Source organism: Chlorocebus sabaeus, chromosome 17 (genome assembly GCF_047675955.1).
Source record: "Chlorocebus sabaeus isolate Y175 chromosome 17, mChlSab1.0.hap1, whole genome shotgun sequence".
NCBI lineage: Eukaryota > Metazoa > Chordata > Mammalia > Primates > Cercopithecidae > Chlorocebus > Chlorocebus sabaeus.
The window spans coordinates 21,566,264-21,593,244 of NC_132920.1; the positions used below are offsets into that span (position 1 = coordinate 21,566,264).

A 26,981-nucleotide genomic window follows, 5' to 3' on the forward strand; every position below is an offset into this window, starting at 1 on the left:
GTTTCACGGAAGGCTCCTCTGTTTGGGCTATGCAGGATTTACAGGGAGTTTAAATCATGAAATAACCATAGTTGACCCCTATTTGGTTAAGAGAGTAAGCAATTATTGCAAAGAGGTCTTCCCTGCCTTCCATAAACAGCACAAAAATGGTTCTGAAGGGATTTACACAATACATCAACATCTGTGCTGTACCTAGAGTTGTTAAAATAATTGTGATGACTGGTGTCTAGGTACCACTTTCTTAATGGTTTTCAATATCCATTGATTTATTGTTGTGGCTTTCTCTTCCCCTTTACAGCTTTGGCTTTAAGAAAGAGCTGGGGAACAGATTTTGCACGAGAGGCTGATTCTTTATTCCAATGCTGAAAAGAAGTAATAAAAATAATCACTTGGCTTTTAAGCAGAAAGCTTCCATTTACAGTATTTCACCCTTACCCCGCCCCCTTCCAAGCCCCTTGTTATCTAACATAATGGCTAGAATACATTTCCGTCTCTCCCTTTAATAATTTCATGCATTAACATCCTCTTCACACACTGTACACACACGCACGCCCGCACACACACGCGCGCGCATACACACACACAGCAAAAGGAAAAAAGAGGCAGCAGAAATCTCAGCTGTACTTCTAGCCCTTTTAAAAAGTTTGCTCTGTAAATTGGAATGAGGTCAGATTTGGAGCTTCTCATTGCACGCGGAGATTATTATTGCATCGGGTTCCAAGCCAATGGGAAGCCCGGGGGAGGGGTTTGGCATGAGGAAGCGTTGGTTACAGCAGCTGATTGGCTGCAGCCAAGACTGTGAAAGGATAAAGAGGCGCGAGGCGGAATTGGGGTCTGCTCTAAGCTGCAGCAGGAGAAACTGTGTGTGAGGGGAAGAGGCCTGTTTAGCTGTCGGGTCTCTAGTTCTTGCACGCTCTTTAAGAGTCTGCACTGGAGGAATTCTTGCCATTACCAGCTCCCTTCTTGCAGAAGGGAGGGAGAAACATACATTTATTCATGCCAGTCTGTTGCATGCAGGCTTTTTGGCTTCCTACCTTGCAACAAAATAATTGCACAAACTCCTTAGTGCCGATTCCGCCCACAGAGAGTCCTGGAGCCAGAGTCTTTTTTGCTTTGCATTGTAGGAGAGGGACTAAGTGCTAGAGACTATGTCGCTTTCCTGAGCTACCGAGAGCGCTCGTGAACTGGAATCAACTGCTTCAGGGAAAAAGAAAAAAAAAAAAAAAAAAAAGACTTGCCTGGGAGGCCGCGAGAAACTTGTATTGGAAGCTTCAGCAACCAGCATTCGAGAAACTCCTCTCTACTTTAGCACGGTCTCCAGACTCAGCCGAGAGACAGCAAACTGCAGCGCGGTGAGAGAGCGAGAGAGAGGGAGAGACTCTCCAGCCTGGGAACTATAACTCCTCTGCGAGAGGCGGAGAACTCCTTCCCCGCATCTTTTGGGGACTTTTCTCTCTTCGCCCACCTCCGCCCCTGCGAGGAGTTGAGGGGCCAGTTCGGCCGCCGCGCGCGTCTTCCCGTTCGGCGTGTGCTCGGCCCGGGAAGCCGGGAGGGCCCGGCGATCGCGCCGCGGCCGCCGCGAGGGTGTGAGCGCGCGTGGGCGCCCGCCAAGCCGGGGCCATGGTGCAGCAAACCAACAATGCCGAGAACACGGAAGCGTTACTGGCCGGCGAGAGCTCGGACTCGGGCGCCGGCCTCGAGCTGGGCATCGCCTCCTCCCCCACGCCCGGCTCCACCGCCTCCACGGGCGGTAAGGCCGACGACCCGAGCTGGTGCAAGACCCCGAGTGGGCACATTAAGCGGCCCATGAACGCCTTCATGGTGTGGTCGCAGATCGAGCGGCGCAAGATCATGGAGCAGTCGCCCGACATGCACAACGCCGAGATCTCCAAGCGGCTGGGCAAACGCTGGAAGCTGCTCAAAGACAGCGACAAGATCCCTTTCATTCGAGAGGCGGAGCGGCTGCGCCTCAAGCACATGGCTGACTACCCCGACTACAAGTACCGGCCCAGGAAGAAGGTGAAATCCGGCAACGCTAACTCCAGCTCCTCGGCCGCCGCCTCCTCCAAGCCAGGGGAGAAGGGAGACAAGGTCGGTGGCAGCGGCGGGGGCAGCCATGGGGGCGGCGGCGGCGGCGGGAGCAGCAACGCGGGGGGAGGAGGCGGCGGTGCGAGTGGCGGCGGCGCCAACTCCAAACCCGCGCAGAAAAAGAGCTGCGGCTCCAAAGTGGCGGGCGGCGCGGGCGGCGGGGTCAGCAAACCGCACGCCAAGCTCATCCTGGCAGGCGGCGGCGGCGGCGGGAAAGCAGCGGCTGCCGCCGCCGCCTCCTCCTTCGCCGCCGAACAGGCGGGGGCCGCCGCCCTGCTGCCCCTGGGCGCCGCCGCCGACCACCACTCGCTGTACAAGGCGCGGACTCCCAGCGCCTCGGCCTCCGCCTCCTCGGCGGCCTCTGCTTCCGCAGCGCTCGCGGCCCCGGGCAAGCACCTGGCGGAGAAGAAGGTGAAGCGCGTCTACCTGTTCGGCGGCCTGGGCACGTCGTCGTCGCCCGTGGGCGGCGTGGGCGCGGGAGCCGACCCCAGCGACCCCCTGGGCTTGTACGAGGAGGAGGGCGCGGGCTGCTCGCCCGACGCGCCGAGCCTGAGCGGCCGCAGCAGCGCCGCCTCGTCCCCCGCCGCCGGCCGCTCGCCCGCCGACCACCGCGGCTACGCCAGCCTGCGCGCCGCCTCGCCCGCCCCGTCCAGCGCGCCCTCGCACGCGTCCTCCTCGGCCTCGTCCCACTCCTCCTCTTCCTCCTCCTCGGGCTCCTCGTCCTCCGACGACGAGTTTGAAGACGACCTGCTCGACCTGAACCCCAGCTCAAACTTTGAGAGCATGTCCCTGGGCAGCTTCAGCTCGTCGTCGGCGCTCGACCGGGACCTGGATTTTAACTTCGAGCCCGGCTCCGGCTCGCACTTCGAGTTCCCGGACTACTGCACGCCCGAGGTGAGCGAGATGATCTCGGGAGACTGGCTCGAGTCCAGCATCTCCAACCTGGTTTTCACCTACTGAAGGGCGCGCAGGCAGGGGGGAGCGCCGGGGGTAGGAGAGGAGAAAAAAAAAAATAAAAAATGAAACGAAAAGGACAGATGAAGAGTTGAAAGAGAAAAGGGAAAAAAGAAAAAAAAATGAGCAGGGCTGGCTTCGACCGCGTTCCCGTCGTCGGAAAGGAGCGCGGCGGCGTTTTGGACCCGCGCTCCCATCCCCCACCTTCCCGGGCCGGGGACCCACTATGCCCAGCCGGAGGGACGCGGAGGAGGCAGAGGGTAGACAGGGGCGATCTGTTATTGTTGTTATTGATGTTGTTGTTGATGGCAAAAAAAAAGCGACTTCGAGTTTCCTCCCCTTTGCTTGAAGAGACCCCCTCCCCTTCCAAAGAGCTTCCGGACTTGTCTGCACCCCCAGCAAGAAACCGAGTTAGTTTTCTAGAGACTGAAGGAATCTCCCCGTTCCTGCATCACCACCTTGGTTTTGTTTTATTTTGCTTCTTGGTCAAGAAAGGAGGGGATAACCCAGCGCTTCCCTCCCCTCCCCCTTTTTTAAACGCCTGATGAAGACAGAAGGTTCCGGGGTGACGAATTTGGCCGATGGCAGATGTTTTGGGGGAGCGCCGGGACTGAGAGACTCCACGCAGGCGAATTCCCGTTTGGGGCTTTTTTTTTCCTCTCTCTTCCTTTTCCCCCGTCCCCTCTGCAGCCGGAGGAGGAGATGTTGAGGGGAGGAGGCCAGCCAGAGTGACCGGCGCTAGGAAATGACCCGAGAACCCCGTTGGAAGCGCAGCAGCGGGAGCTAGGGGCGGGGGCGGAGAAGGACACGAACTGGAAGGGGGTTCACGGTCAAACTGAAATGGATTTGCGCGTTGGGGAGCAGGCGGCGGCGGCTGCTGGTCCTCCGCCTTCCTTCTACGTGAAATCAGTGAGGTGAGACTTCCCAGACCCCGGAGGCGTGGAGGAGAGGAGACTGTTTGATGTGGTACAGGGGCAGTCAGTGGAAGGCGAGTGGTTTCGGAAAGAAAAAAAAAAAAAAAAAAAAGGAAAAAAAAAGGTTTTTTTCTTCTCTTAATCGGAATCGTGATGGTGTTGGATTATTTCAATGGTGGGGTTAATATAGCATGTTATCCTGTCTATCTTTTAAAGATTTCTGTATAAGACTGTTGAGCAGTTTTTAAAATAGTGTAGGATAATATAAAAAGCAGATAGATGGCGCTATGTTTGATTCCTACAACGAAATTATCACCAGCTTTTTTTCATTCTTAACTCTCTAAAGGATTCAAACGCAACTCAAATCTGTGCTGGACTTTAAAAAAACAATTCAGGACCAAATTTTTTCTCAGTGTGTGTGTTTATTCCTTATAGGTGTAAATGAGAAGACGTGTTTTTTTCCTTCACCGATGCTCCATCCTCGTATTTCTTTTTCCTTGTAAATGTAATCAGATGCCATTTTATATGTGGACGTATTTATACTGGCCAAACATTTTTTTGCTTTTGACCCTTTTTTTCTTTCCTTTCTTTTTACTTTATTTCTTTATTCCTTCCTTTCTTTTCCTTGTTTTCTTTCTTTTTTTTTTTTTTTTTTTTTTTGGTAGTTGTTGTTACCCACGCCATTTTACGTCTCCTTCACTGAAGGGCTAGAGTTTTAACTTTTAATTTTTTATATTTAAATGTAGACTTTTGACACTTTTAAAAAACAAAAAAAAGACAAGAGAGATGAAAACGTTTGATTATTTTCTCAGTGTATTTTTGTAAAAAATATATAAAGGGGGTGTTAATCGGTGTAAATCGCTGTTTGGATTTCCTGATTTTATAACAGGGCGGCTGGTTAATATCTCACACAGTTTAAAAAAAAATCAGCCCCTAATTTCTCCATGTTTACACTTCAATCTGCAGGCTTCTTAAAGTGACAGTATCCCTTAACCTGCCACCAGTGTCCACCCTCCGATCCCCGTCTTGTAAAAAGGGGAGGAGAATTAGCCAAACACTGTAAGCTTTTAAGAAAAACAAAGTTTTAAAAGAAATACTGCTCTGTCCAGAGGCTTTAAAACTGGTGCATTTACAGCAAAAAGGGATTCTGTAGCTTTAACTCGTAAACCACATCTTTTTTGCACTTTTTTTATAAGCAAAAACGTGCCGTTTAAACCACTGGATCTATCTAAATGCCGATTTGAGTTCGCGACACTATGTACTGCGTTTTTCATTCTTGTATTTGACTATTTAATCCTTTCTACTTGTCGCTAAATATAATTGTTTTAGTCTTATGGCATGATGATAGCATATGTGTTCAGGTTTATAGCTGTTGTGTTTAAAAATTGAAAAAAGTGGAAAACATCTTTGTACATTTAAGTCTGTATTATAATAAGCAAAAAGATTGTGTGTATGTATGTTTAATATAACATGACAGGCACTAGGACGTCTGCCTTTTTAAGGCAGTTCCGTTAAGGGTTTTTGTTTTTAAACTTTTTTTTGCCATCCATCCTGTGCAATATGCCGTGTAGAATATTTGTCTTAAAATTCAAGGCCACAAAAACAATGTTTGGGGGAAAAAAAAGAAAAAATCATGCCAGCTAATCATGTCAAGTTCACTGCCTGTCAGATTGTTGATATATACCTTCTGTAAATAACTTTTTTTGAGAAGGAAATAAAATCAGCTGGAACTGAACCCTAAATCTTGACTTTTGTCGTTATTATGCCCAATGCCTGGGATGGGAAAAGCCCTACAGTATCGAGACACTACACAATCTGCCTTAGCTTTAAAAAAATAAGTTATCAGAGGAGTCTTATCAAATGCTACCTTATTGAGGAATATTAAATGTCTCTTGGCCAGATTTCTCCTGACCCTGAAATGATGGCATCAGCTGAATATGTGTCAACTCAACACATGCTTTCTAGGAATTTTCTGAGTTTACCATATTTAAAAACGCCCTTTGTCTTGGAATCTGAAAAAGAGGGGGAGGGGCAACGTGGACAGAACTACTCACAGATGAAACTGGCTAGCTGATCTTTTTTTGAACTTGGTGCTCCTGGAGCTGCTTTCTCCTTGATATGCCCATGCTAACCTCTAGCAGTGGCTATAATTGGTTTCCAAGGGTTAAGGACAAATAAGCTGTTAAATTATCAGTAGATTATACAGGATAAGGCTTTTACCGATTATGAAATGCTAAAGGTGTATGCAATTTTTTTTTTCTCAAGCAGAAAGGTTGATGTGGTGCTACGATCTCCATTTTTTGCCATGCCCAACATGGTGTTAATGTAAGAGAACTGCATCAATAAGGATGACCTGGAGAAGCTGGCTCCATATGGGCTCAGAGGAAAGCCCCCTGTCTCTCAAAATAGCACTTTGGCTGCTGGAGATTTGTGCTTTTTCTAAGAATCAGGCAGGATTGTTTAGACTGCAAAGAGAAAAAGTTCTTGGATTTCTTAAGGCCTAATACTCTTGGGTTTGGAACATGCAACTTGCTAAGTGGCACTATTTCCTGTTTATTTTGAGAGTTAACAATTGCTATTAACTAACAAAAGCCATCTTTACTTCCAAATGTGTGTTAAAAATGTGTCTTTTACATGTCTTGAGTTTTTCAGCACTGGAGAGGAGGGGTTAATAAGCAGAAGTGTTTGGAAGTAATCCCTTACTCATTTGGATTACTTGTAGATTAGGGAGTATTATGCTGGAAGGTACACCTGGAAAAAGAACTTTGAGGACTGGTCTAAAAGGAGGGGGTTTTGTGGTTGTCCAATGGAAAGCAATGATCCATCCCCCAAAACCAATATAACTTGTGTTTCCATTTAATTTATCTCTTAAAGATAGCTACTAGTTTTCAACATTTTTTTTCATGTATGGTGCTCATATATTTAGTTTTAATTGCATTTGTGTTCTGCAATTGGAATTCCATTTTTTAAAATGACCTTAGAACAACATGGCATCTAAGTTTCTTCAAAGATCTTTGCAAAAGGAAAAACCCTTCTTTAATTTTTGTTCATTGCAGTGCTAATATAATTGTTTAGCTTTTTTCAGATCCAAGATATCAATAGCATGACATAAATGCAACCTAAATGATGCGTTTTTTAAATGATGCATCTCTTTTAAAGTATATTTTTATTTCGGAGGATTCTCCTGTGAGAACTTATTTTTCCTTGACTCTCCATGTAAAAGCAGATGCTTTAAATATTTCCTTTAAGAATTTTGATAACATTGGTTTAAAAATAAAAGCTGAAATGTGTGTGTCCTTCCTGGCAGGTGGTAAAGTAAACGTAAGAAGCATTTTTGTACAATGTCTTTTCCTCTGAGTCTGTTTTCATTCATGAGGGATACTTACGTATTAGGTGGTAGAAGGCATAATAAACATATGAAACCAAACAGTTTTGATTTAGTATGATTTTTTTACTTTCAGATAATTGGGATCAAGAGAAAAGAATACGTTTCAGATTTTCTTTTAAGAATATCAAGCAATTGCTTCTGGCCTTGTGCTCCATCAGAAATGTGAATCCATGATACTTGCTTAAGCAAGTTTTGTCAATTCCTAGTTGAATCCCTTTAAGTGCCAAGAAAAAAAAAAGCACGTAAGCTCAGAGGGTGGGCCCAGCTCCTGGAAAGGCTTTTGGGGTTTGTTTTTACCCTAATCTTGGGGTACTAGGGGAGCTAAGGGATTCTGAAGAAAGCAAGAAAGCAAAGGGTTAAATGGACATCAACATTTACCAAGGGTTTCCTGTGTTTGTAGGGTACGCACAAATTAGAAGACATGGTCTGGAGAATGCTATGGATCAGAATGCTTAATTATGAATTTAAAACAAATTTAGGGATCCCGAGGAAGTATTTGAAAAGATAGAAATGTTTAAAAAATAATTTTTTTTTAAGAATACAAACCCATCTATCCATTTGGATTTCTCAGAGTGTAAGGTTGGTATGCTTTCTCTTTCTGGTGGTTTTTGTTTTGTGCCTCCTCCTGGCACCCCTCCTATTAAGGCCTACAAAATACCTCTCTAACCCATATTCACTAGGGTTTACCCCTAACCCTCTCTTTCTGGAGAGAGATATCTCCATACACATTTCTTAGTTTTCACTATCATTTGAAAGCTAAAGTGGAGGGGTGGGAAGAAAGCATCGCCAGGCATCTGCATAGTGTTTCAGGCTCTGCCAAGTGTCTATGGCCATTCCCCTTTGCCCAGGATAAAGCACAGAATTCACAGGCTGCTCTTCAAGGCCCCGCATAAAGGGTTTTAGCCCAACTTTCCAGTTCTTCCAATTACAGTATAACCAAACTGCTCTTTCCTGATAGACTGGAATTCTTGAAGGACAGAAATTAGGCATTGAATACTTCTCATATTCCCCAGTTTGCTTTCGCTCCTTCTTTTCACATAATAAATGCTAAATTCTTATTTGTTGACTTAACATTTATATGGTTTCCATGGGGCCCTAAGAACTTACAACATGCATTTGCATTTTATGCTGCCTGTGGTAAGTACCAGCGCTGGATTGCATGAAAACCTGATTTAGAATTCTGCCTCTGAAACCAACAAGCTGGAGGACCTTGGACAGATTTCTCAGCCTCTTTAAGTTTCCGTGTTTTAAATCGTCATACAGAAAGAGGGCTATCTAATGTAGACAGCTGTCCTGAGAACAGAGTGAAGCGGAACTTGTGTGATATGTCATAATGCCTGGCCTACCCCATGGGCTCCTTGAATGCTAGAACCTGACCTTATGGGTGGTTCTAAAAAGCTAATGTATGTAAAGCCTAACACAGTGCCAGCAACATAGAAGATGCTTTAAATTCTAAAAATAGGGAGCAAAGCAGCGAGGCCGGGGTCCGAACTGGGGTTCTGTGCCCGCTGGGCTGCTGCCCCAGCTGGACTACCGCCATGGAACCCAGCGCCGAATACCTCATGGAGAAGCTGCAGCGGGACCTGACGGCGGAGCATGTGGCAGTGGAGGACAACATGACCCGCAGCCGTTGCGCCTGTAGCTTCGGAGTCCTGGCGGTGTCCACCAAGTTCGAGCGCAAGTCGCTGCTTCAGAGACACCGGCTGGTGAACGCGTGCCTAGCAGAAGGGCTCCTGCACATCAGTGCCTTTGAACAGAAAACCCTGATCCCAGAGCAGTGGGCCCGTGAGCGGTAGAAATGAGGAACTGGGACTTGCACAGCCATTAAATTATAAATCTGGGAAAAAAAATTCTAAAAATAAATCTCCTGAATCAATGTTTCTCAGTCCGCTACACGAATCCCCAGCATCAGAATTCCCTGGAGATTCTTGTTAAGAGTAGCGATTATACGGATTGCCAGCCACAGTCAGACAGTGGGGATGGGGCCTTAATGAGCACCCCCCCATAGATTCCCAATGCTCACTGAAGTTTGGAAATCAGTACCCTCACTGTATTTTAGCATATTCTCCCGATAAGTATGCAGGCAAGGGATTATGACGCCTTCGTTGTTTCAGCATGGAGAAATTGAGTTGAGAATGGCCCAACGGCCCGCTGATCTGAGGTCACAAGGTCAGAAGTGCCAGAAAGGGTATTGGAACTCTATCTCCCGAGCCCTAGAATCAGCCTAGAACTTTTGCCTTCTCTATTTCTACCGAAGGCTTGGTCCCTTGGCAAAAATTGGCAGTCCCTGCACTTCCCTTAGCCCTCTGACTCTCTATCCATTTTCTCAAGGATGCGCTTCCACCGTCCTAGTTGAAAGTTTTAAGTTTGGGCCGGGGGTGTGGCTCATGCCTGTAATCCTTGTCCCTTGGGAGGCCAAGGTGGGTGGATCACCTGAGGTCAGGAGTTTGAGACCAGCCTGACCAACATGGTGAGATCCCGTCTCCACTAAAAATACAAAAAAATTAGCTGAGTGTAGTGGCACATGCCTTTAATCCCTGCTACCTGGGAGGCTAAGGCAGGAGAATCGCTTGAACCTGGGAGATGAAGTTGCAGTGAGCCAAGATTGCACCATTGCACTCCAGCCAGGGCAACAAGAGCAAAAATCCATCTCAAAAAAAAAAAAAAAAAGTGTAAGTTTAAGTAATTAGCCAAGTTAACATGTATATATATTCCAGTTAAACAACTGTGTACTAAAAGATGAACCCAGGGACTGATGTTCGGAAGAAGTATCCAAGGCAGAGAACAGAAATGATATAAATACAGTGCCTGAAACTTCTGCTTTGTTGTTTAAAACGCAGAGCTTCCAGCAAGTGAGAAAATTGGAAATTATTCAGAGCTCACTCAGCCTTTATAGAGAGGGATATCGTCTACCCATTATATCCTAATGAGATTGACCGTTGGCTACAGTTAACTTGAAGGGTTTTATGGTTTCCTGCATGTGTTGTTTTCCTTCTCTATGTTAAAAAGAAGAAAAAAAAAAAAAACCTCTCACATCAGTAAACGGTATTTCCCAGGGGGCTGTCTGAGTAGGCTGCTGCATTTTGGTTTGGGCCTTAGTTAACAATGGACTTCTATGTGTGTATGTTTGTGAATACAGGTGATAATAAATTTAGCCCATTTTATTTTCTTTTGACAGTTTCAATTCAGGGCAATTGGTTTATGGAGTACCGCCAAACAGGCCTAAGTCAAGTCATGGCAGGAAGTTTCTTGTAGGGCCTACCCTGCAGATTTTTTGTTTAAGGACCAAGTTCTAAGTCATTTATGCACCAATATACACAGCTGCTTTGCATCATACTTAAGACATTCTAAGGGTATTCCATTTGAGTGTTTTTTTTAAGGGTAGGACATTAAGAAACAAATGAAATATCATTTACTTAGCCCACTTGCTGCTTTAGATATTTTTCCAAATACATAATTCTTTGGATTAGTTTTTAAACACATAATAAATGTGCTGTTTCCTGACATAACATGCAGTTGAAAGGCAAGTGAAAACACTGTCTATTATCCTTAGTAGGTAGGCTCTCTCCAGTCAGTGAATGCCCAGTAGTGCAGGGCGATGGTTGGCTAATGTATGCGATGCATGTAACTGCTTTTATAAGAGCTAAGCAGAAGGGTCCTGTTGAACGATCAGTTAGCTCCCCTTGTATGTGTGGTTGTTACATTCTTTCCTACCAGCCCCTGCCCTAACTTCTTCCTCAGATCAACACCTAAAGCCTGTGAAAATAGTCTCTTCTGGAACCCCTGACCTTCAGTCTCTGCCCCTGCTTTCTCCCTTCCCATTCCCACACTTTCTATGTGGGCCTTTTATCTCTCCTGTTTGCCAATTCCCCTTAGACTCTGAATAATTTATCTGAAGTTCCTGGGAAGTTGTGGGGCTGTCTGTAGTCTCAAAATACACTGCACTTTGTTCCTTCTCTAGGCTGAGGTAGGTCCAAAAGCCTGTCTTTGAAAGAGGTAGTGCTAAGTACATTGGGGGATTTACTAACAGTTTTAATTTTTTGGATGAGCACCCAATGAATCCAAAAGCTGGTGGAAAGAAAAAATAAGAGGCAAAAGATAAAGGTGAGTAGTACATTGCAATTCCGATATCTCCCAAAGAATGTCAAGTAAATTAAGGGAACATGGATTAAGATTTCCAGTTCTTATTGTTATAACAATATATTTTATACATGTCTTTTCAAACACATGAGAGTTTTCCTTGAGTAGTTACTAGAAGTGGAAAGTTGCTGGGTCTTAGTCTTATAGACTAAGGCTTTTGACAGTTTTCGTACCCTGGAGCTGGTTAGGTGTAAAGTGGTTTGAGGAGAGAAAAACTAGTGATATGTCTAAATGAACACAGGTTAAAAAGTAAACCAAACTTTCAGACAATCATTTTAACTCCCAGAGAAGGTGAATAGATTATTTTAATATGTAAGTAGATACATCTGCAAATCATACTGAGATGATTTTTCTATCCCAAATGTCTGATAACATACATGAATAGAAAGGCAAATAATTACAGTAATAGCCTTGACACTGACATGGTGACAAAGTATGGGGACTTTAGCACTACCGAAATAAACATGAGAACAGCGATCAACTCTCTTTAGTCTTTTTCTTCTTCCACGAGAACTCATCAGGCTGATTCCCATTTCTGCATTACCAGCCTTACTTTTTTTTTTTTTTTCTTTTGCTTGGCTCTGTGATTGCAAGGAACAGAATCACTCAAGTAACTTGAAATCGTGGGGCTTTATTACAAAGAAACACAAGGCTACAGGGGAACTGAAAATGTCATGGTAGTTCTAGGAGAAATAGTGTTCAAGATCCATGGCAGCTCTAGAGAACAGGTTAAGTGGTTGCCAATTTAGCATCAAGATTGTGCAGATGGCCGGGCGCGGTGGCTCATGCCTGTAATCCCAGCACTTTGGGAAGCCGAGGTGGGCGGATCACGAGGTCAGGAGATTGAGACTATCCTGGCTAACACGGTGAAACCCCGTCTCTACTAAAAATACAAAAAATTAGCCAGGCGTGGTGGCGGGTGCCTGTAGTCCCAGCTATTCAGGAGGCTGAGGCAGGAGAATGCTGTGAACCTGGGAGGTGGAGCTTGCAGTGAGCCGAGATCGCGCCACTGCACTCCAGCCTGGGCGTCAGAGTGAGACTCCGTCTCACAAAAAAAATTTAAAAAAAAGATTGTGCAGATAATTAATATTGCTCAGGTATTCTGTTAGTTTTCCTCTGTGTGTTGATTTTCTCCCAATACCAAATTTTGCTTCTGTTTTCCATATTTTGTCCTTCATATTCCCTTTTAAGACAGCTCTGGGCTGGGCATGGTGGCTCAGGCCTATAATCCCAGCACTTTGGGAGGCCTTGATGGGTGGATCACTTGAGGTCAGAAGTTCAAGATCAGCCTGGCCAACATGGTGAAACCCATCTCTACTAAAAATACAAAAGTTGGCCGGGCACAGTGGCTCATGTCTCTAATCCCAGCACTTTGGGAGGCCAAGGCAGGCAGATCATGAGATCAAGAGATCGAGACCATCCTGGCCAACATGGTGAAAACCCCATCTCTACTAAAAATACAAAAATTAGCTGGCCATGGTGGCATAAGCCCGTAGTCCCAGCTACTCGGGAGGCTGAGGCAGGAGAACCACTTGAAGCTGGGAGGCGGAGGTTACAGTGAGCCAAGATGGTGCCACTGCCCTCTGGCCTGGCGACAGAGCGAGACTTCGTCTCAAAAAAAAAAAAAAAAAAAATTCGCTGGGCATGATGGCATGTACCTGTAATCCCAGCTACTCTGGAGGCTGAGGCGGGAGAATCGCTTGAACCCGGGAGGCGGAAGTTGCAGTGAATTGAGATGGTACCACTGCACTCCAGCCTGAGCGACAGAGCAAGACTCCATCTAAAAAAAAAAAAGACAACTCTGCATGGCAGTTATTTCAATTACTTGCCAAGTAATGAACCAGCTGCTTTGGCGTTGTGTGCCTACTTTTGAACAAATCACTTATTAATTGATTATATTCTTCACTCTCCCATCCCTCTTTGTTTTGCTTTTGTTCCTGGGTCTGATGGCTCTCATACGTCCTCTTATATTTTTTTCTTTGACCTTCATATGCTAAGGGAGGGTAAACCCCAAGGTTCACGGAACATCCACCCCTCCTCCTCCACCATCCACAGTATCCTCATTTCGAACAGACTGACTTGGCTTTTATGTATTTAAGATTCTAACTCTTTCCCTATAGCTCAAATTTTGGCACTCAGGCCTAGATATATAAACAGCAGAGATTAAATATACCACATTCTAAAGGGAAGCCAGGTGAAGGCCTTACCCCAGTAATCCAGAGCAGAAAAGATCCTACCATAGTCAATATTCCCTTTCTCAATACTGCTTCTCCAGTCCAAATAAGCACAGGATTGGAAAAAGGAAAGGAAGAGAGTCAAGGAGTCCTGAAACATCCTTGAGGGGAGCCCAGTGCTTCCTTGCCCCATTCCAAAACCAAGTGACGGGAAAGTTACAAAGGATTCTCTAGGAGAATAATTCATAGAGAGTGGGGTGTCTACGGGAAGGGAAGGCTGACATTTTATTTGTACTCCGTCATCTGCTAAACCTGCTGAGTTGTTCTACCAGAGAGAGATGGGGTTGGGAATGTGCAGTTGGGCTGGAGGGGATTGTTGACTATCTGCTTTCTACCATTCGACATAGCAAGGATATGCGTCTCCATGGGTCAAGTACATGAAAGTAGGAAGTGAAGAAGCAAGAAGGTTGTGTGGAGTACTGTGGGGAGCGGGAATTAGAGTGGTATAGAAGAATTCAGGCTGGAGTTTTCCAAGGCAAAATGGACTTGGAGAGGATAGAAGGACCCACCTATGTGCCCTTGCAAAAACCAGCATTTAGATGCCCATCTTACCAAAGGCCATCAATGGCCAGTAGGTGTTAGCTGGAGAATCAGCTCACAGCGACAGCCACAGGCCTCTAACGGTGACTGGTTAAGTAGAGGGATACTTGTATTTTTCCCTGTCCTGCATCCTTCCCCCAACAACTAGAGGAGCTAGGCTTTGAAGTAAGAGGAGAGAAAGTATCCTTCTACTCCAAGCAACTCAAGTTGACTCGGAAGGAGAAGAGATTGATTAAATTACTTATTTCGAGACAGGGCCTCTCTCTCATCCCCAGGCTAGAGTGCAGTGGCATAATTACAACTCATTACAGCCTCAACTTCTTGAACTCAGTCGATCCTCCCACCTCAGCCTCCCAAGTAGCTTGGACTACAGGCATGTGCCAACATGCCTAATTTTTGAATTTTTTGTAGAGAAGGCATCTTGCCATGTTGCCCAGGCTGGTCTCGAACTCCTGGGCTCAAGCAGTCCTCCCACCTGGGCCTCCCAAAATGTTGGGATTATAGGCATGAGCCATTGCACCAGGCAAGATGAGATTTAAGTCAGGTTTGAGGGTAAATTTTAAAACTGGATTAACATTTTAAAAAATAATTGAAGGAGGCCGGGCGCAGTGGCTCATGCCTGTAATCCCAGCACTTTGGGAGGCTGAGGTGGGTGAATCACCTGAGGTCGGGAGTTCGAGACCAGCCTGACCAACATGGAGAAACCCCGTCTCTACTAAAAATACAAAATTAGCCGGGCGTGGTGGCACATGTCTGTAATGCCAGCTACTCAGGAGGCTGAGGCAGGAGAATTGCTTGAACTTGGGAGGCGGAGGTTACAGTGAGCTAAGATCGCGCCATTGCACTCCAGCCTGGGCAACAAGAGCGAAACTCCATCTCATAATAATAATAATAATAATAATAATAATAATAATTGAAGGCCAGGCACAGCTGCTCATGCCTGTAATCTCAGCACTTTGGGAGGCGGAGGTGGGCGGATCACAAGGTCAAGAGATTAAGACCATCCTGGCCAACATAGTGAAACCCAATCTCTACTGAAAATACAAAAATTAGCTGAGTGTGGTGGCACGCGCCTGTAGACCCAGCTACTTGGGAGGCTGAGGCAGGAGAATCGCTTAAACCCTGGAGGCGGAGGTTGCAGTGAGCAGAGATTGCCCCACTGCGCTCTAGCCTGGTGACAGAGCGAGACTCTGTCTCAAAATAATAATAATAATAAATAAATAAATAAATAATTGAAAGTGACTAGCAAGTTATACACATACCACAACATTATCAGGTATTCTTTCATTTTGTTTTGTTTTCTCTTGTCTCGTACCATGATGCTGATCATATAACACTATATTCTACTGTTGCAACTGAGACAGCCAAGTATAAGGAGGTCCCTGGAGAACCTCTGACTGGCCTGCTCACTGGGAGAACAGGGTGGAATCTCGGGAAGTTTTCGCCCTTTTCAGTCAGGGAGGAACCTGGCGTCTCCTGTTCCCGGTGGTTACCTGGAATTCAATCTGAGATGCGGGCCTGTTAATAGGAACCTCTCTCGCTTTGCTGAGTTTTATTTTTTTTCTTTTCACCTAATAAATTCCATTTTTCTCACCTTTCAAAGTGTCTTCGAGCCTCATCTTTCTTGGTCGTGTGACAAGGACCCCTGTATTTAGCTGAACTAAGGAGAAAGTCCTACAACAAAACATCCATGTGACAAACTGGCAAAAGATATTTTGGGCTAGGTTTAGGTCTGCTTTGTGGGAGTTCAACCTTATCTAGTCATCATAGAGACCAAGATACACTACCCCCTTTCTTTCTCCTTTAGACAGATATGCTCAGAGAAAATCCACACATAACCACCCAGAGCAGTTCCTCTTTCATCTGTTTTACATAAATGATTCTGCTTTAAAAATGGAGGGAAAAAAAAACCCCACTGCTTTAGGATATGATCATAGAGTCACTGATCACAGAATTTTGAACTTTTTAGATGACAAAGAAAATTTAGGGGCCATTTGGCCTAGCTTCCCAGACTGATCCTACCAAATCTCTCAAACATATTAACATAACATACCCAACATCATAACATAATGTTCAGGCCTGTTCTGCCTTGGATGCTGGTTCATGCTCCAAAATTACCTATTATCAAAATCATTGTAAAAATCCCTGTCCCCTCAATAATAAATACATAATAATCATAATGAAACCCACTGTCTTTTCCTTTAAGACTGCTGTTAGGGAGGTGTTATAACATCAATATGACTGAAACTTTTTTTTTACTACCACATAAATGCACATTTTTTTAAAAAGGAGATTGTAGCTAAGTTCAGATTGTTCATTTGTAGAAGGATGGGTAGTTTGACAAAATGAAGTGAGAACATTCATTCAGGAAGTGTGGGAGGAGATCTCTTTAGCTGTAGGTTGGTAATTGGCGGCCATTTTGGCAGGCTAACTGGTAGCAGGCCTTGGGAATCTGCCTGAGGGTCAATGCCTCTAAATTGTTTCCATTTCTCCCAATTAATTATCCTTCTCCACCCAAACCCACCTGTTCTTTAAAAGAGTAGGCGAGTACTCAGGGCAATGTTTGCAGGTTCAGGTACCTATCACTAACAGAACTGGCTTTAAGAACTCAATAAACCACAAGCATTTTATGAACAAAACAGCCCCACATATTTAAGGAGTGGATAAATTAAAAATACTTTCATTTCCTCCATGCCCATTTGGAAGAAGACAGACATATGTAAACTAGGGGCTGCCAATTGTGTGCCGGTTTCTCTTACGTTTAATAGAGGCCTTAACAACTGTGGAACATTTAAAAATAACACTGACAAAGGATGGTTGAAACTATTCCTTTCTAGTCCTTCCTCACATAAGTACCTGGATCCCACTGTAGATGTTGGACCTGTGCACACTCACTGTGCAGTCAAGGGAGACCCTCAGCATTTTCCACCCCTGGACTCCCGCATGGCTCGGTTCCTAGGGAGGGAGCACTTTTCCTCTATCTCCGTGCCATCTCTGATTCAAGTTGGTCCATCTGGAAGTAATATTATCTGAGCATTATACCCCAAGCCCGGCTCTCCACAAGTGACTGCATGTTTCCTGAAACCAACTACTGGCAGCTGTTACACAGGCATTTTCTGCTTTTTAGATACCTATAATTACACCAATTATGCGAATCATTGATGTTTATAAAGGATTTAAAATTTTACACACCCAGAAATGTCTATCAGAAAGCAGCATCTGAGGCAGAGTGACACCCCACAGAGGGGCCTATTTGGCCATCACAATCGCTGCTGAGAGTCCCTCAAACTGAGCATCAGCAGGGTAGGCAGCTTCTTATGAGCCTATATGTCTTAGGCAAGTTAATCCTGTCACTGGAATACAATTCTGTTTGGTTAGGAACTACAGAACTCAATCTAACTTTTATTTTCAAAGGAAAGAACAATGTGTCCAAGTTAATAAAATTAGGCATTTGACTTTAAACTCTCTGAACTGCAACACGAGGATAAGATGGTTGACATTCCTCTGTTCCAGGCTCCTCCTTTATATACACTGAGACAGGACAGGGACTGTCCCAATAGCACAAAGACTGGACAGCAAAGAGCCGTGCTGGCAGTGCCGGAGAGTGCTGTATTAGAGCCTGAAGCAAAAGGAAAGCATGGGTAATACTGATCTTGTCTTCATTTAAAGTTTTCATGCCTTTGTTCATTATGAATATTTTTGCATTGATGTTGACTTTTTAAAATATTGCACTGGCCAGGTGCCGTGACTCACGCTTGTAATCCCAGCACTTTGGGAGGCCGAGGTCGGTGGATCACCTGAGGGTCTGCAGTTCAAGACCAGCCTGGCCAACATGGTGAAACCCTATCTCTACTAAAAATACAAAAATTAGCCAGGCGTGGTGGCTTGCCTGTAATCTCAGCTACTCCGGATGCTGAGGCAGGAGAACTGCTTGAACCAGGAGGTAGAGGTTGCAGTGAGCCGAGATCACACCACTGCACACCAGCCTGGGTGATAGAGACTCTGTCTCAAAATATATATAAAATATATATTATATATAATATATTATTTATATATAATACATAATATATAATATATACATATAATATATAATATATACATAAAATACGTAATATAAACAGTATATTTATATATTATATTATATAGAGCATATGTGATATATTATATGACATATAATATATTGTGTATATATTGCATACTTATATATAGTATATTATAGTATATATAATATATAGTATGTAGTATATATGATATATGTATATAGCATAAAATATATATTATTAGATTGTACTATATTATAATTATAGTATATATGATAAAATATATTAATATACTATAGGATATATGATAGTATATATCCTATAGTATATTAATATATTCTATATATTATATATAATAATTATAATATATTACAATTTAATATTATATATATATCACTACACATTATTTGTCCCTATTAATGAGGTTTTAATCCCCTTTAAATTTTGTACCTGCTCCAACTCAGGGTTTCCAGTGGTGGGTTTGGTGTGTGATTTGCCGGCTCCAGGACGGCCTATACTTCTGAGTCCTTTTTGTATTTCTCTATTTTATGTATTTGCCTTTTGTCCAGCAGTCAGCTTCGCAGGATTTAACTATTTTTAATTGTGCTCCTGAAACATGAGAACAATTGTCCTTAATTGTTAGTATGCATAAGGATCATCTGGGGTGCTTGTTAAAAATGTAGATTTCCAGTCCTCCTGCCCTGCCATTTGGATTAACTACCCTGAGGTGGAATCAGGATGTCTGAACCTCTGTATGTCAACATTTTTTTTTTTTTTTTTTGAGACGGAGTCTTGCTCTGTAGCCCGGGCTGGACTGCAGTGGCCGGATCTCAGCTCACTGCAAGCTCCGCCTCCCGGGTTTACGCCATTCTCCTGCCTCAGCCTCCGGAGTAGCTGGGACTACAAGCGCCCGCCACCTCGCCCGGCTAGGTTTTTGTATTTTTAGTAGAGACGGGGTTTCACCGTGTTAGCCAGGATGGTCTCGATCTCCTGACCTCGTGATCCGCCCGTCTCGGCCTCCCAAAGTGCTGGGATTACAGGCTTGAGCCACCGCGCCCGGCCATGTCAACATTTTTAAGCAAACAAAAATGGTTCTGATGCAGGTGGTTTGCAAACCGCACTTGAGAAATTCATGACAAGTATGTTTAAAAGTCTCTATTTCAGGAATAGTTGTGTTTGGTGAGTTATGCTGTGTCTCATCAGAGGCAAAAGGGGTTACTAGGAAATGGCAACTGACTATGGAGTAGCTACTAAAAATGGACCATAACAAAGATACTCTGCAAGCCAACCCTATAAGGAACAGAGAGCAAGGGCCAGAAACCAGCTCCAGTAGGCTGGTAGCAATCTCCGGCAGGTAGAATTTCCTGATAATTCAGCAGACAGTAAACAAACCAGCACATGTGTAGGCACTTGGTGTCTATAGGCAGCTCACAAATGCAAGGAGATATTATTATATTTATTCAGTGTTTTTAGAGACACTTAGTGTTCCACAGAACATTGCATTCCTTTACAAATCCTCATTCTGCCAAATTCTCTAAATTTAATAGGATTATCCCCTAATGGAAGGCTTTAACAATATTTCTCAAATTGAAGTTTGAGAACCACCTATTTAGTATGTAATCCACAAAGGATAGGTGACTTTTTCTGAAAATGTTACCTAGAGCTCCGGAAACACTTCTTTGCAGCCTCAGGCACTTGTGGAAACTTGCCAAATTATTTAAATCAAGATGGGAGGAATTTAAAAACAGAAGCTAACACTCAACAGTTCCTATGGGCGGGTCCCGTGCATTTGCATGGATTATCAACTACACGTATTTCTCTCAGAATGGACAAGAATCTTAGTTCTTAGTCAACAGACAAAATTCAAACTCTGTAAGTAGGAACAAAGAACAGAAAGCTTAACCACTACACTGCTCCTAGCAGCGATAGAGGGTGTGCTCCTGTGACCCTAAGCCTCTCCCTCACCAGGGTAACATTCTCAACTAGTTTTATCAATGCTTCTTTACAAGACATTATTCCAGATGACCACCATCTTAGTTCTCTGTTGTGGACATTTCACGTTTCTGAAGGGTCTTTGAAGACCGAAGACCCCATCCCTCAGCATAAAGCTTACATGTGTCTGATCAGCCCCAAACCTTCCTAAAGTCACCCTGTCCTCCCAGAGGTTGGTCACACTGCTGCTGCCTCAGAGCATCGCCCTCCACAAAGTAGATTTTTTCTCTTATGTGGCTGCTAAGCTTCAGCGTCCCTATCTGATGCTCATGGAACCCATCATTGATCCCATTTGAATTTTATTTGATCCTAGTTTTAGTTGGTATACAATTTTTTTGATCTTATTTCTCCAACGGGGCATCCACACTGAGTCTCTCCAATGCATCTCCATGTTGCTGGCCCACACTGGCTTTGGGTGAGGCACGCATTGTGTTTGGGAATCCTTATTATCTTCCTGGAACAAGATGCAGGACAGCTGGTTAGGTGAGTGCCTCAATGTGCTTCCTTTGAAAGGCACGAAGCAGAAGAGGGTTTTCCTGTCACTCTGCTGTCTGCTGTGCCGTAGAGAGAGAGCTTCCAGCCCTGGCGATTTCTGCTTTCCTTTTTCAGGGGTTGGAGATCTTGTTAGCCCCTACCCTTTTCTTTTTTGGCAGGCGGGGAGCAGGGAATTCACTGGGCCAGGGATGGGAGGTGTGGGGAAGAGTGGAGAGTGAGCTGAGCCTCATGATTACCAGAAAGGTATTGAAGTATTTTGTATGTTTGGAAGGTAACAGGGTGAGTTTAAAAGGCAAATCTAGTTTTTCACCATCCACATTCCCTACACACACACACACCCCCAAGCCTTCATGTTGTACTGTTTCTGCCACCGTTTCCCTGCTGTTCTACTGCTAGAAGAGGAAGGTGATATTTTGGAAGACATTTGATCCATCTAATGGAAGAGGAAGAAAACAGATGAGATCAGGGGAATTTCTGAAAAAGAAATTCTGAAACACAAGGGACAAAAGAGTGAGTCATCGAGTCAGCAACAATCATGGGAGACCATCTGGCTCACGGCTTCCCAATTTTGTGTTTAGGGATTTTAAAAATGTCTGAATGGCTTGACAGTTACCTGCTCTGCTGCATTCAGGAGTGAGGAAGTTTATTTACTTATTTACCTCTGACAATGAACATTTGTATAGAGATTGAGGTGGGACATTATATTTTGGGCTAGGTCTCTGAAATGAGCCTTTGAAAACAATATATCTGGTTTGTAATGAAAAGGAACAATAAAGTTAAAATAAGGGGCAAACCTTGGTTCACCTTTTCTCCTGGCTGGCAGATCTGCCTTCCCACTGTTGTGGCTGAAAATTGCAGATGCTCAATTCCCAGACTCCTTCTCTGCCAGGAGCACCCTGTGTCTGAGAAGTTGACCTAAGGACAAGTCTGCCGGGGAGGGGAGGCAGATGTCTCAGAGCGATTTTCCTGCCTGATAACGAGTGAGAGGCCACTGATGAGTGCCTATTCCTGTTTCCTTCCTGCTTAGCATGCAGAGGGTATGATGTTTGGAGCAGCTATGTGGCTGTCCTGTGGCCAGGAGCAAATGCCCAGAGAACCCTGGGAAGGCTGACCCAGGGCCCTGACATGTTGAACTATGGAACCAATTCAAGAACAGCACCACCAAACTTCTTATGTGGGGAAAAGAAATTCATATTGACAAAGTCATTTTTAGTCCGATGGTCTCTCTTTTTTTTTTTTTTGAGATGGAGTCTCGCTCTGTTGCCCAGGCTAGAGTGCAGGCTGGAGATCGCGGCTCACTGCAACCTCCGCCTCCTGGTTTCAAGCAATTCTTCTTTCTTAGCCTCCCTGTTAGCTGGGATTACAGGCGCCTGCCACCACGCCTGGCTAATTTTTGTACTTTTAGTAGAGATGGGTTTCACCATGTTGGCAAGGCTGGTCCCAAACTCCTGACCTCAAGTGATCTGCCCACCTCGGCCTCCCAAAGTGCTGGGATTGTAGGCATGAGCCACCACGCCCAGCCTGGTCTGTTTCTTGAAAATAATTTCTTGCCTGGTAGAGATAGAAAAAACAATTTTTATGCAGGAAGTTATTGAGTGGCTTACTCTGAGCCCAGTGAAATTACTACGTAACTTTATCACCAACATTACCACCACTAATGGCATCAACAGCAACATTTATTAAGCATTTATTGTATACTTGTCCTTTATATATATATATATTTATAATTTCATTTAATTTCAACCCTATGAGATAGTTATTATTTATCCCCATTTTATAGATAAGAAAATAAATAACAGACAGGTTAAGTAATTTGGCCAAGGTAATAGCTGATAAGAAAGAGAAGTGAGGCCAGGTGCTGTGGCTCATGCCTGTAATCCCAACACTTACTTTGGGGGGGCCAAAGCAGGTGGATCACTTGAGCCCAGGAATTTGAGACCAGCCTGGGCAACATGGTGAAACCCCGTCTCTACAAAAAAAAAAAAAAAAATAGCTGGGCTTGGTGGCTCATGCCTGTGGTCTCAGCTAAGGCAGGAGGATCACTTAAGCCTGGGAGGTGGAGGGTGCAGTGAGCTGAAGTCACACCACTGAACTCCAGCCACGGCAACAGAGCAGGACCCTGTGTAAAACATCAACAACAAAAAAGTGAATGTAGTTCCACAATTTACCATCTTTTCCATAGGCATAAGACAAAAATTTAAAGTACAGCATATGTTTTAAAGTTAATTTTAAAAAAGCAGTTAGTTATAAATGTTGTTCATACATAATAGCATCTAACCATATTTACATTGATCAGTATATCCATTTTTATAATTATTTTGTTTTTTGTTTTTCTTTTCTTTTTTTTATTTTTTGAGACTCTCACTCTGTCGCCCAGGCTGGAGTGCAGTGGCGCAATCTCGACTCACTGCAAGCCCCGCCTCCCGGGTTCACGCCATTCTCCTGCCTCAGCCTCCCAAGTAGCTGGGACTATGGGCGCCCGACACCACGCCTGGCTAATTTTTTGTATTTTTTTTTTTTTAGTAGAGATGGGGTTTCACCGTGTTAGCCAGGATGGTCTCGATCTCCTGACCTCGTGATCTGCCCTCCTCGGCCTCCCAAAGTGCTGGGATTACAGGCATCAGCCACTGCGCCCGACCTTGTTTTGTTTTTGAGACAGGCTCTCACTCTGTTGTCCAGGCCAGAGTGCAGTGGCATGATCACAGGTCACTGCAGCCCTGACCTCCTGGGCTCAGGCATTCCTGTCGCCTCAGTCTCCTGAGTAACTGAGACTACAGGGGTGCAACACCATACTCAGCTAATTATTTTTATTTTTATTTTTTGTAGAGGCAAGCCCTCACTATGTTACCCAAACTCCTGGGCTCAGTGATCCTCCCGCTTCAGCCTCCCAAAGTGCCGGGATTACAAGCATGAGCCACCGTGCCTGGCCCATTTTTACAATTATTTTGAATAGCAATTTATTAGAATTCATTTAAAATATTTTGAAGGAAGAAAAGTTTGTCAAGAATGAAGAACAAGGAATCAAGAATGAAGAACCATCAAAAGATAGTCTTGAAGAACCATCAAATCTCAGATTTAAAAGAGACTTGGAGAATGTCATGTGACTGAAATGTTTTGCTAACATCAGAATTTACCTTAAGTATAATATTCATAGCTACCAGATTAGCAACCCCTATTTGAAAAAAAAGAGAGAAACAGTTCGTGATTTTACCGAATGTATTCAGGTTCCATGTGATTGCTAAATTATTTTCTTAATGATCACAACCCCGTTAAATAGAAATGAAAATATTGGGCTGCGTGCGGTGGCTCACGTCTGTAATCCCAGCACTTTGGGAGGCCGAGGCAGGCAGATCGCCTGAGGTCAGGGGTTTCAGACCAGCCTGGCCAACATGGTGAAACCCTATATTTACTAAAAATACAAAAATTAGCCAGGGGTGGTGTCACACGCCTGCAGTCACAGCTACTTGGGAGGCTGAGGCAGGAGAATCACTTGAACCCGGGAGGCAGAGGTTGCAGTTAGCCAAGATCACTGGATGTTGCACTCCAGCCTGGACAACAGAGTGAGACTCTGTCTCTAAAAAAAAGAAAAATGCCAGGCACGGTGGCACACACCTGTAACCCCAGCACTTTGGGAGGCCAAGGCAGGTGGATCACGAGGTCAGGAGATCGAGACCATCCTGGCTAACATGTTGAAACCCCGTCTCTACTAAAAATACAAAAGATTAGCCTGGCGAGGTGGCGGGCGCCTGTCGTCCCAGCTACTCAGGAGGCTGAGGCAGGAGAATGGCGTGAACCTGGGAGGCAGAGCTTGCAGTGAGCCAAGATTGTGCCACTGCACTCCAGCCTGGGCGACAGAGCAGGACCCTGTGTCGGAAAAAACAACAACAACAACAACAACAACAACAACAAATTAAAATCTTGAATTTTTCTGGCACTTAATGTGAAGCACTTTGGTCTGTGGCTAATCTTACTCCTTCCCTTCCCTCGTGGAAAACCAGAATGTTTGCCCTTCTCTGAGATGCCCAGGGGTGATACTTCTGTCATCTCTGGGTATTTCTGCTCGCTGGGATGTATTCCATGGGAACCCAGAGACTCAAACTTGAGGAGACACTGGGATTGAGCTCTCTCCCTCACTATCCCTCACCATTTGGGAACTTTGTTGCTTTTTGGAGTACAGACTCCTGATGAAGATAGAAACAAAATGGAAGGGAAATTGATCTGATTTGTCTCTATGGCAAGCAACCGGCCTATGCCTTTGTTTTTGCCCTTCGTTTCTGAACTGCAGACCTTTTTGCTGTCAGGAATTTTGCTTCAGAGGCCTCTGGGGCTAAAACTTTCTGAATCTGCGTCAGGTCACTGGCCTTCTCTCCTCATCTACGGCAATGTGTCCCTGCTTTCATCTTTGGCCGCGACCCTTTGAAAGTCTAAGAACACCAGAAAGCTGCTCATGCAGTTTTCTCTCGCCTATCTTTGCCTTTTCTTCCTCATGCAAGTTTTAATAATACAATTACAAATGCGCTGGGCGCGGTGGCTCACACCTGTAATCCCAGCACTTCGGAGGTCAAGGCAGGCAGATCACTTGAGGTCAGGAGTTTGAGACCAGCCTGGCCAACATGGTGAAACTCCATCTCTACTAAAAATACAAAAAATTAGCCGGGTGTGGTGGCGTGTGCCTGTAATCCCAGCTACTTGGGAGGCTGAGACACAAGAATCACTTGAACCCAGGAGACAGAGGTTGCAGTGAGCCAAGACTATGCCACTGTACTCCAGCCTGGGTGACAGAGTGAGACTCCATCTCAAAAAACAAACAAAAAAACAATCACAAATGATTCAAATGTTGATAGTCCTCTGTGCTCTTGAACCATTTCTCATTCTGGAGTCTCAGGTCTTCTAATTGTACCTGTACTTGAATATATTGAAATCTGCTTTTCTAATCTCCAGAAAAGCGTGTTGGATTCAACTTTTCTTCTTCCTGTGGGATAATTATGATTCCATGGTCTCCTTCCCACCAGCTCCCGTTGTCGTTTCTACTCTACTAGGGAATTATTTTCCCGACAAGAATTAAATCTGGAAAGAACATCCAAATTTCACGTTGGAAGGGAAACTCTAATTACTTAACACTAGATTAGAAAGGAAATTCACATATTTCAAAATTAATTAAAATCTCAAAACAAAGGAAAAATATTATTTATTTTTAATTCTATATACCTTTCTTACTGGAATAATATAACTGTGTTTCTCTTAGGATGTTACAGTTGTAAATCAAAAATTATGCATAGTTGTGTTAATTACAGGCATGAGCCACTGCACCCAACCTTATGTCTTATATATATGTAGTTAAATACTGAAATTTACAAACATAGGGTACAATTAAGCAGTGCCATGAAACACTATTACAATAGGAAAAATTAATTATGTTGCCCTCATTCCTTAAAAAATCAGGTAAGTAAGCCAGGCATGGTGGCTCAAGCCTGTAATCCCAGCACTTTGGGAGGCCAAGGCAGGCGGATCACAAGGTCGGGAGATCGAGACCATCCTGGCTAACACAGTGAATCCCTGTCTCTACTAAAAATACAAAAAAATTAGCTAGGCGTGATGGTGGGCACCTATAGTCCCAGCTACTGAGGAGGCAGAGGCAAGAGAATGGCATGAACCCGGGAGGCAGAGCTTGCAATGAGTGGAGATGGTGCCACTGCACTCCAGCCTGGGCGACAGAGCAAGACTCCGTCTCAACAACAACAACAACAACAACAACAACAACAACAAAATTAGATAAGTAAACTGAGAAAGAAGAAACAATCTTTGAAACGATACAGAGCGGTGAAGGACTTTATAACCCTGATTTAGGTAAGTGTATTGATAAATAAACCACATTCCCTGAAAGAAAATTCTGTTAGTCAAAACCTAATATAATATGTTTAAGTATACATTTGGAGTTAATTCTAACCTCCAGCATCAACATTTAAAAAACAATTCTATTAAAATAATCTAAGGTAGGCTGGGCATGGTGGCTCACGCCCGTAATCCCAGCACTTTGGGAGGCTGAGGTGGGCAGATCACTCTAGGTCAGGAGTTCAAAACCAGCCTAGTCAACATGGTGATACCCCGTCTCTACCAAAAATATAAAATATTAGGCAGGTGTGGCGGCACATGTCTGTAATCCCAGCTACTCGGGAGGCTGAGGCAGGAGAATCAC

General features: G+C 44.4%; 2 protein-coding genes across 3 annotated transcripts; both read left to right on the forward strand.

The window, feature by feature from the left end:
- The first annotated feature begins 383 nt into the window (after positions 1–383).
- SOX4 (SRY-box transcription factor 4) lies at positions 384–5,698 on the forward strand. Its single transcript, XM_073005686.1, has one exon. The coding sequence runs from the start codon at positions 1,621–1,623 to the stop codon at positions 3,046–3,048; it is 1,428 nt and encodes a 475-aa protein (XP_072861787.1). The 5' UTR covers positions 384–1,620; the 3' UTR covers positions 3,049–5,698.
- A 3,157-nt stretch (positions 5,699–8,855) lies between these two features.
- On the forward strand, positions 8,856–9,473 carry LOC140708929 (bolA-like protein 2). 2 transcript variants are annotated; one of them, XM_073006194.1, is made up of 2 exons: positions 8,883–8,945; positions 8,987–9,156. In XM_073006194.1, the coding sequence occupies exons 1-2, from the start codon at positions 8,883–8,885 to the stop codon at positions 9,095–9,097; spliced, it is 174 nt and encodes a 57-aa protein (XP_072862295.1). In that variant the 3' UTR covers positions 9,098–9,156. The 2 variants fall into 2 exon arrangements, with proteins under 2 accessions (XP_072862296.1, XP_072862295.1); XM_073006195.1 differs by having other exon boundaries at positions 8,856–9,473.
- The last annotated feature ends 17,508 nt before the right edge of the window (positions 9,474–26,981 follow it).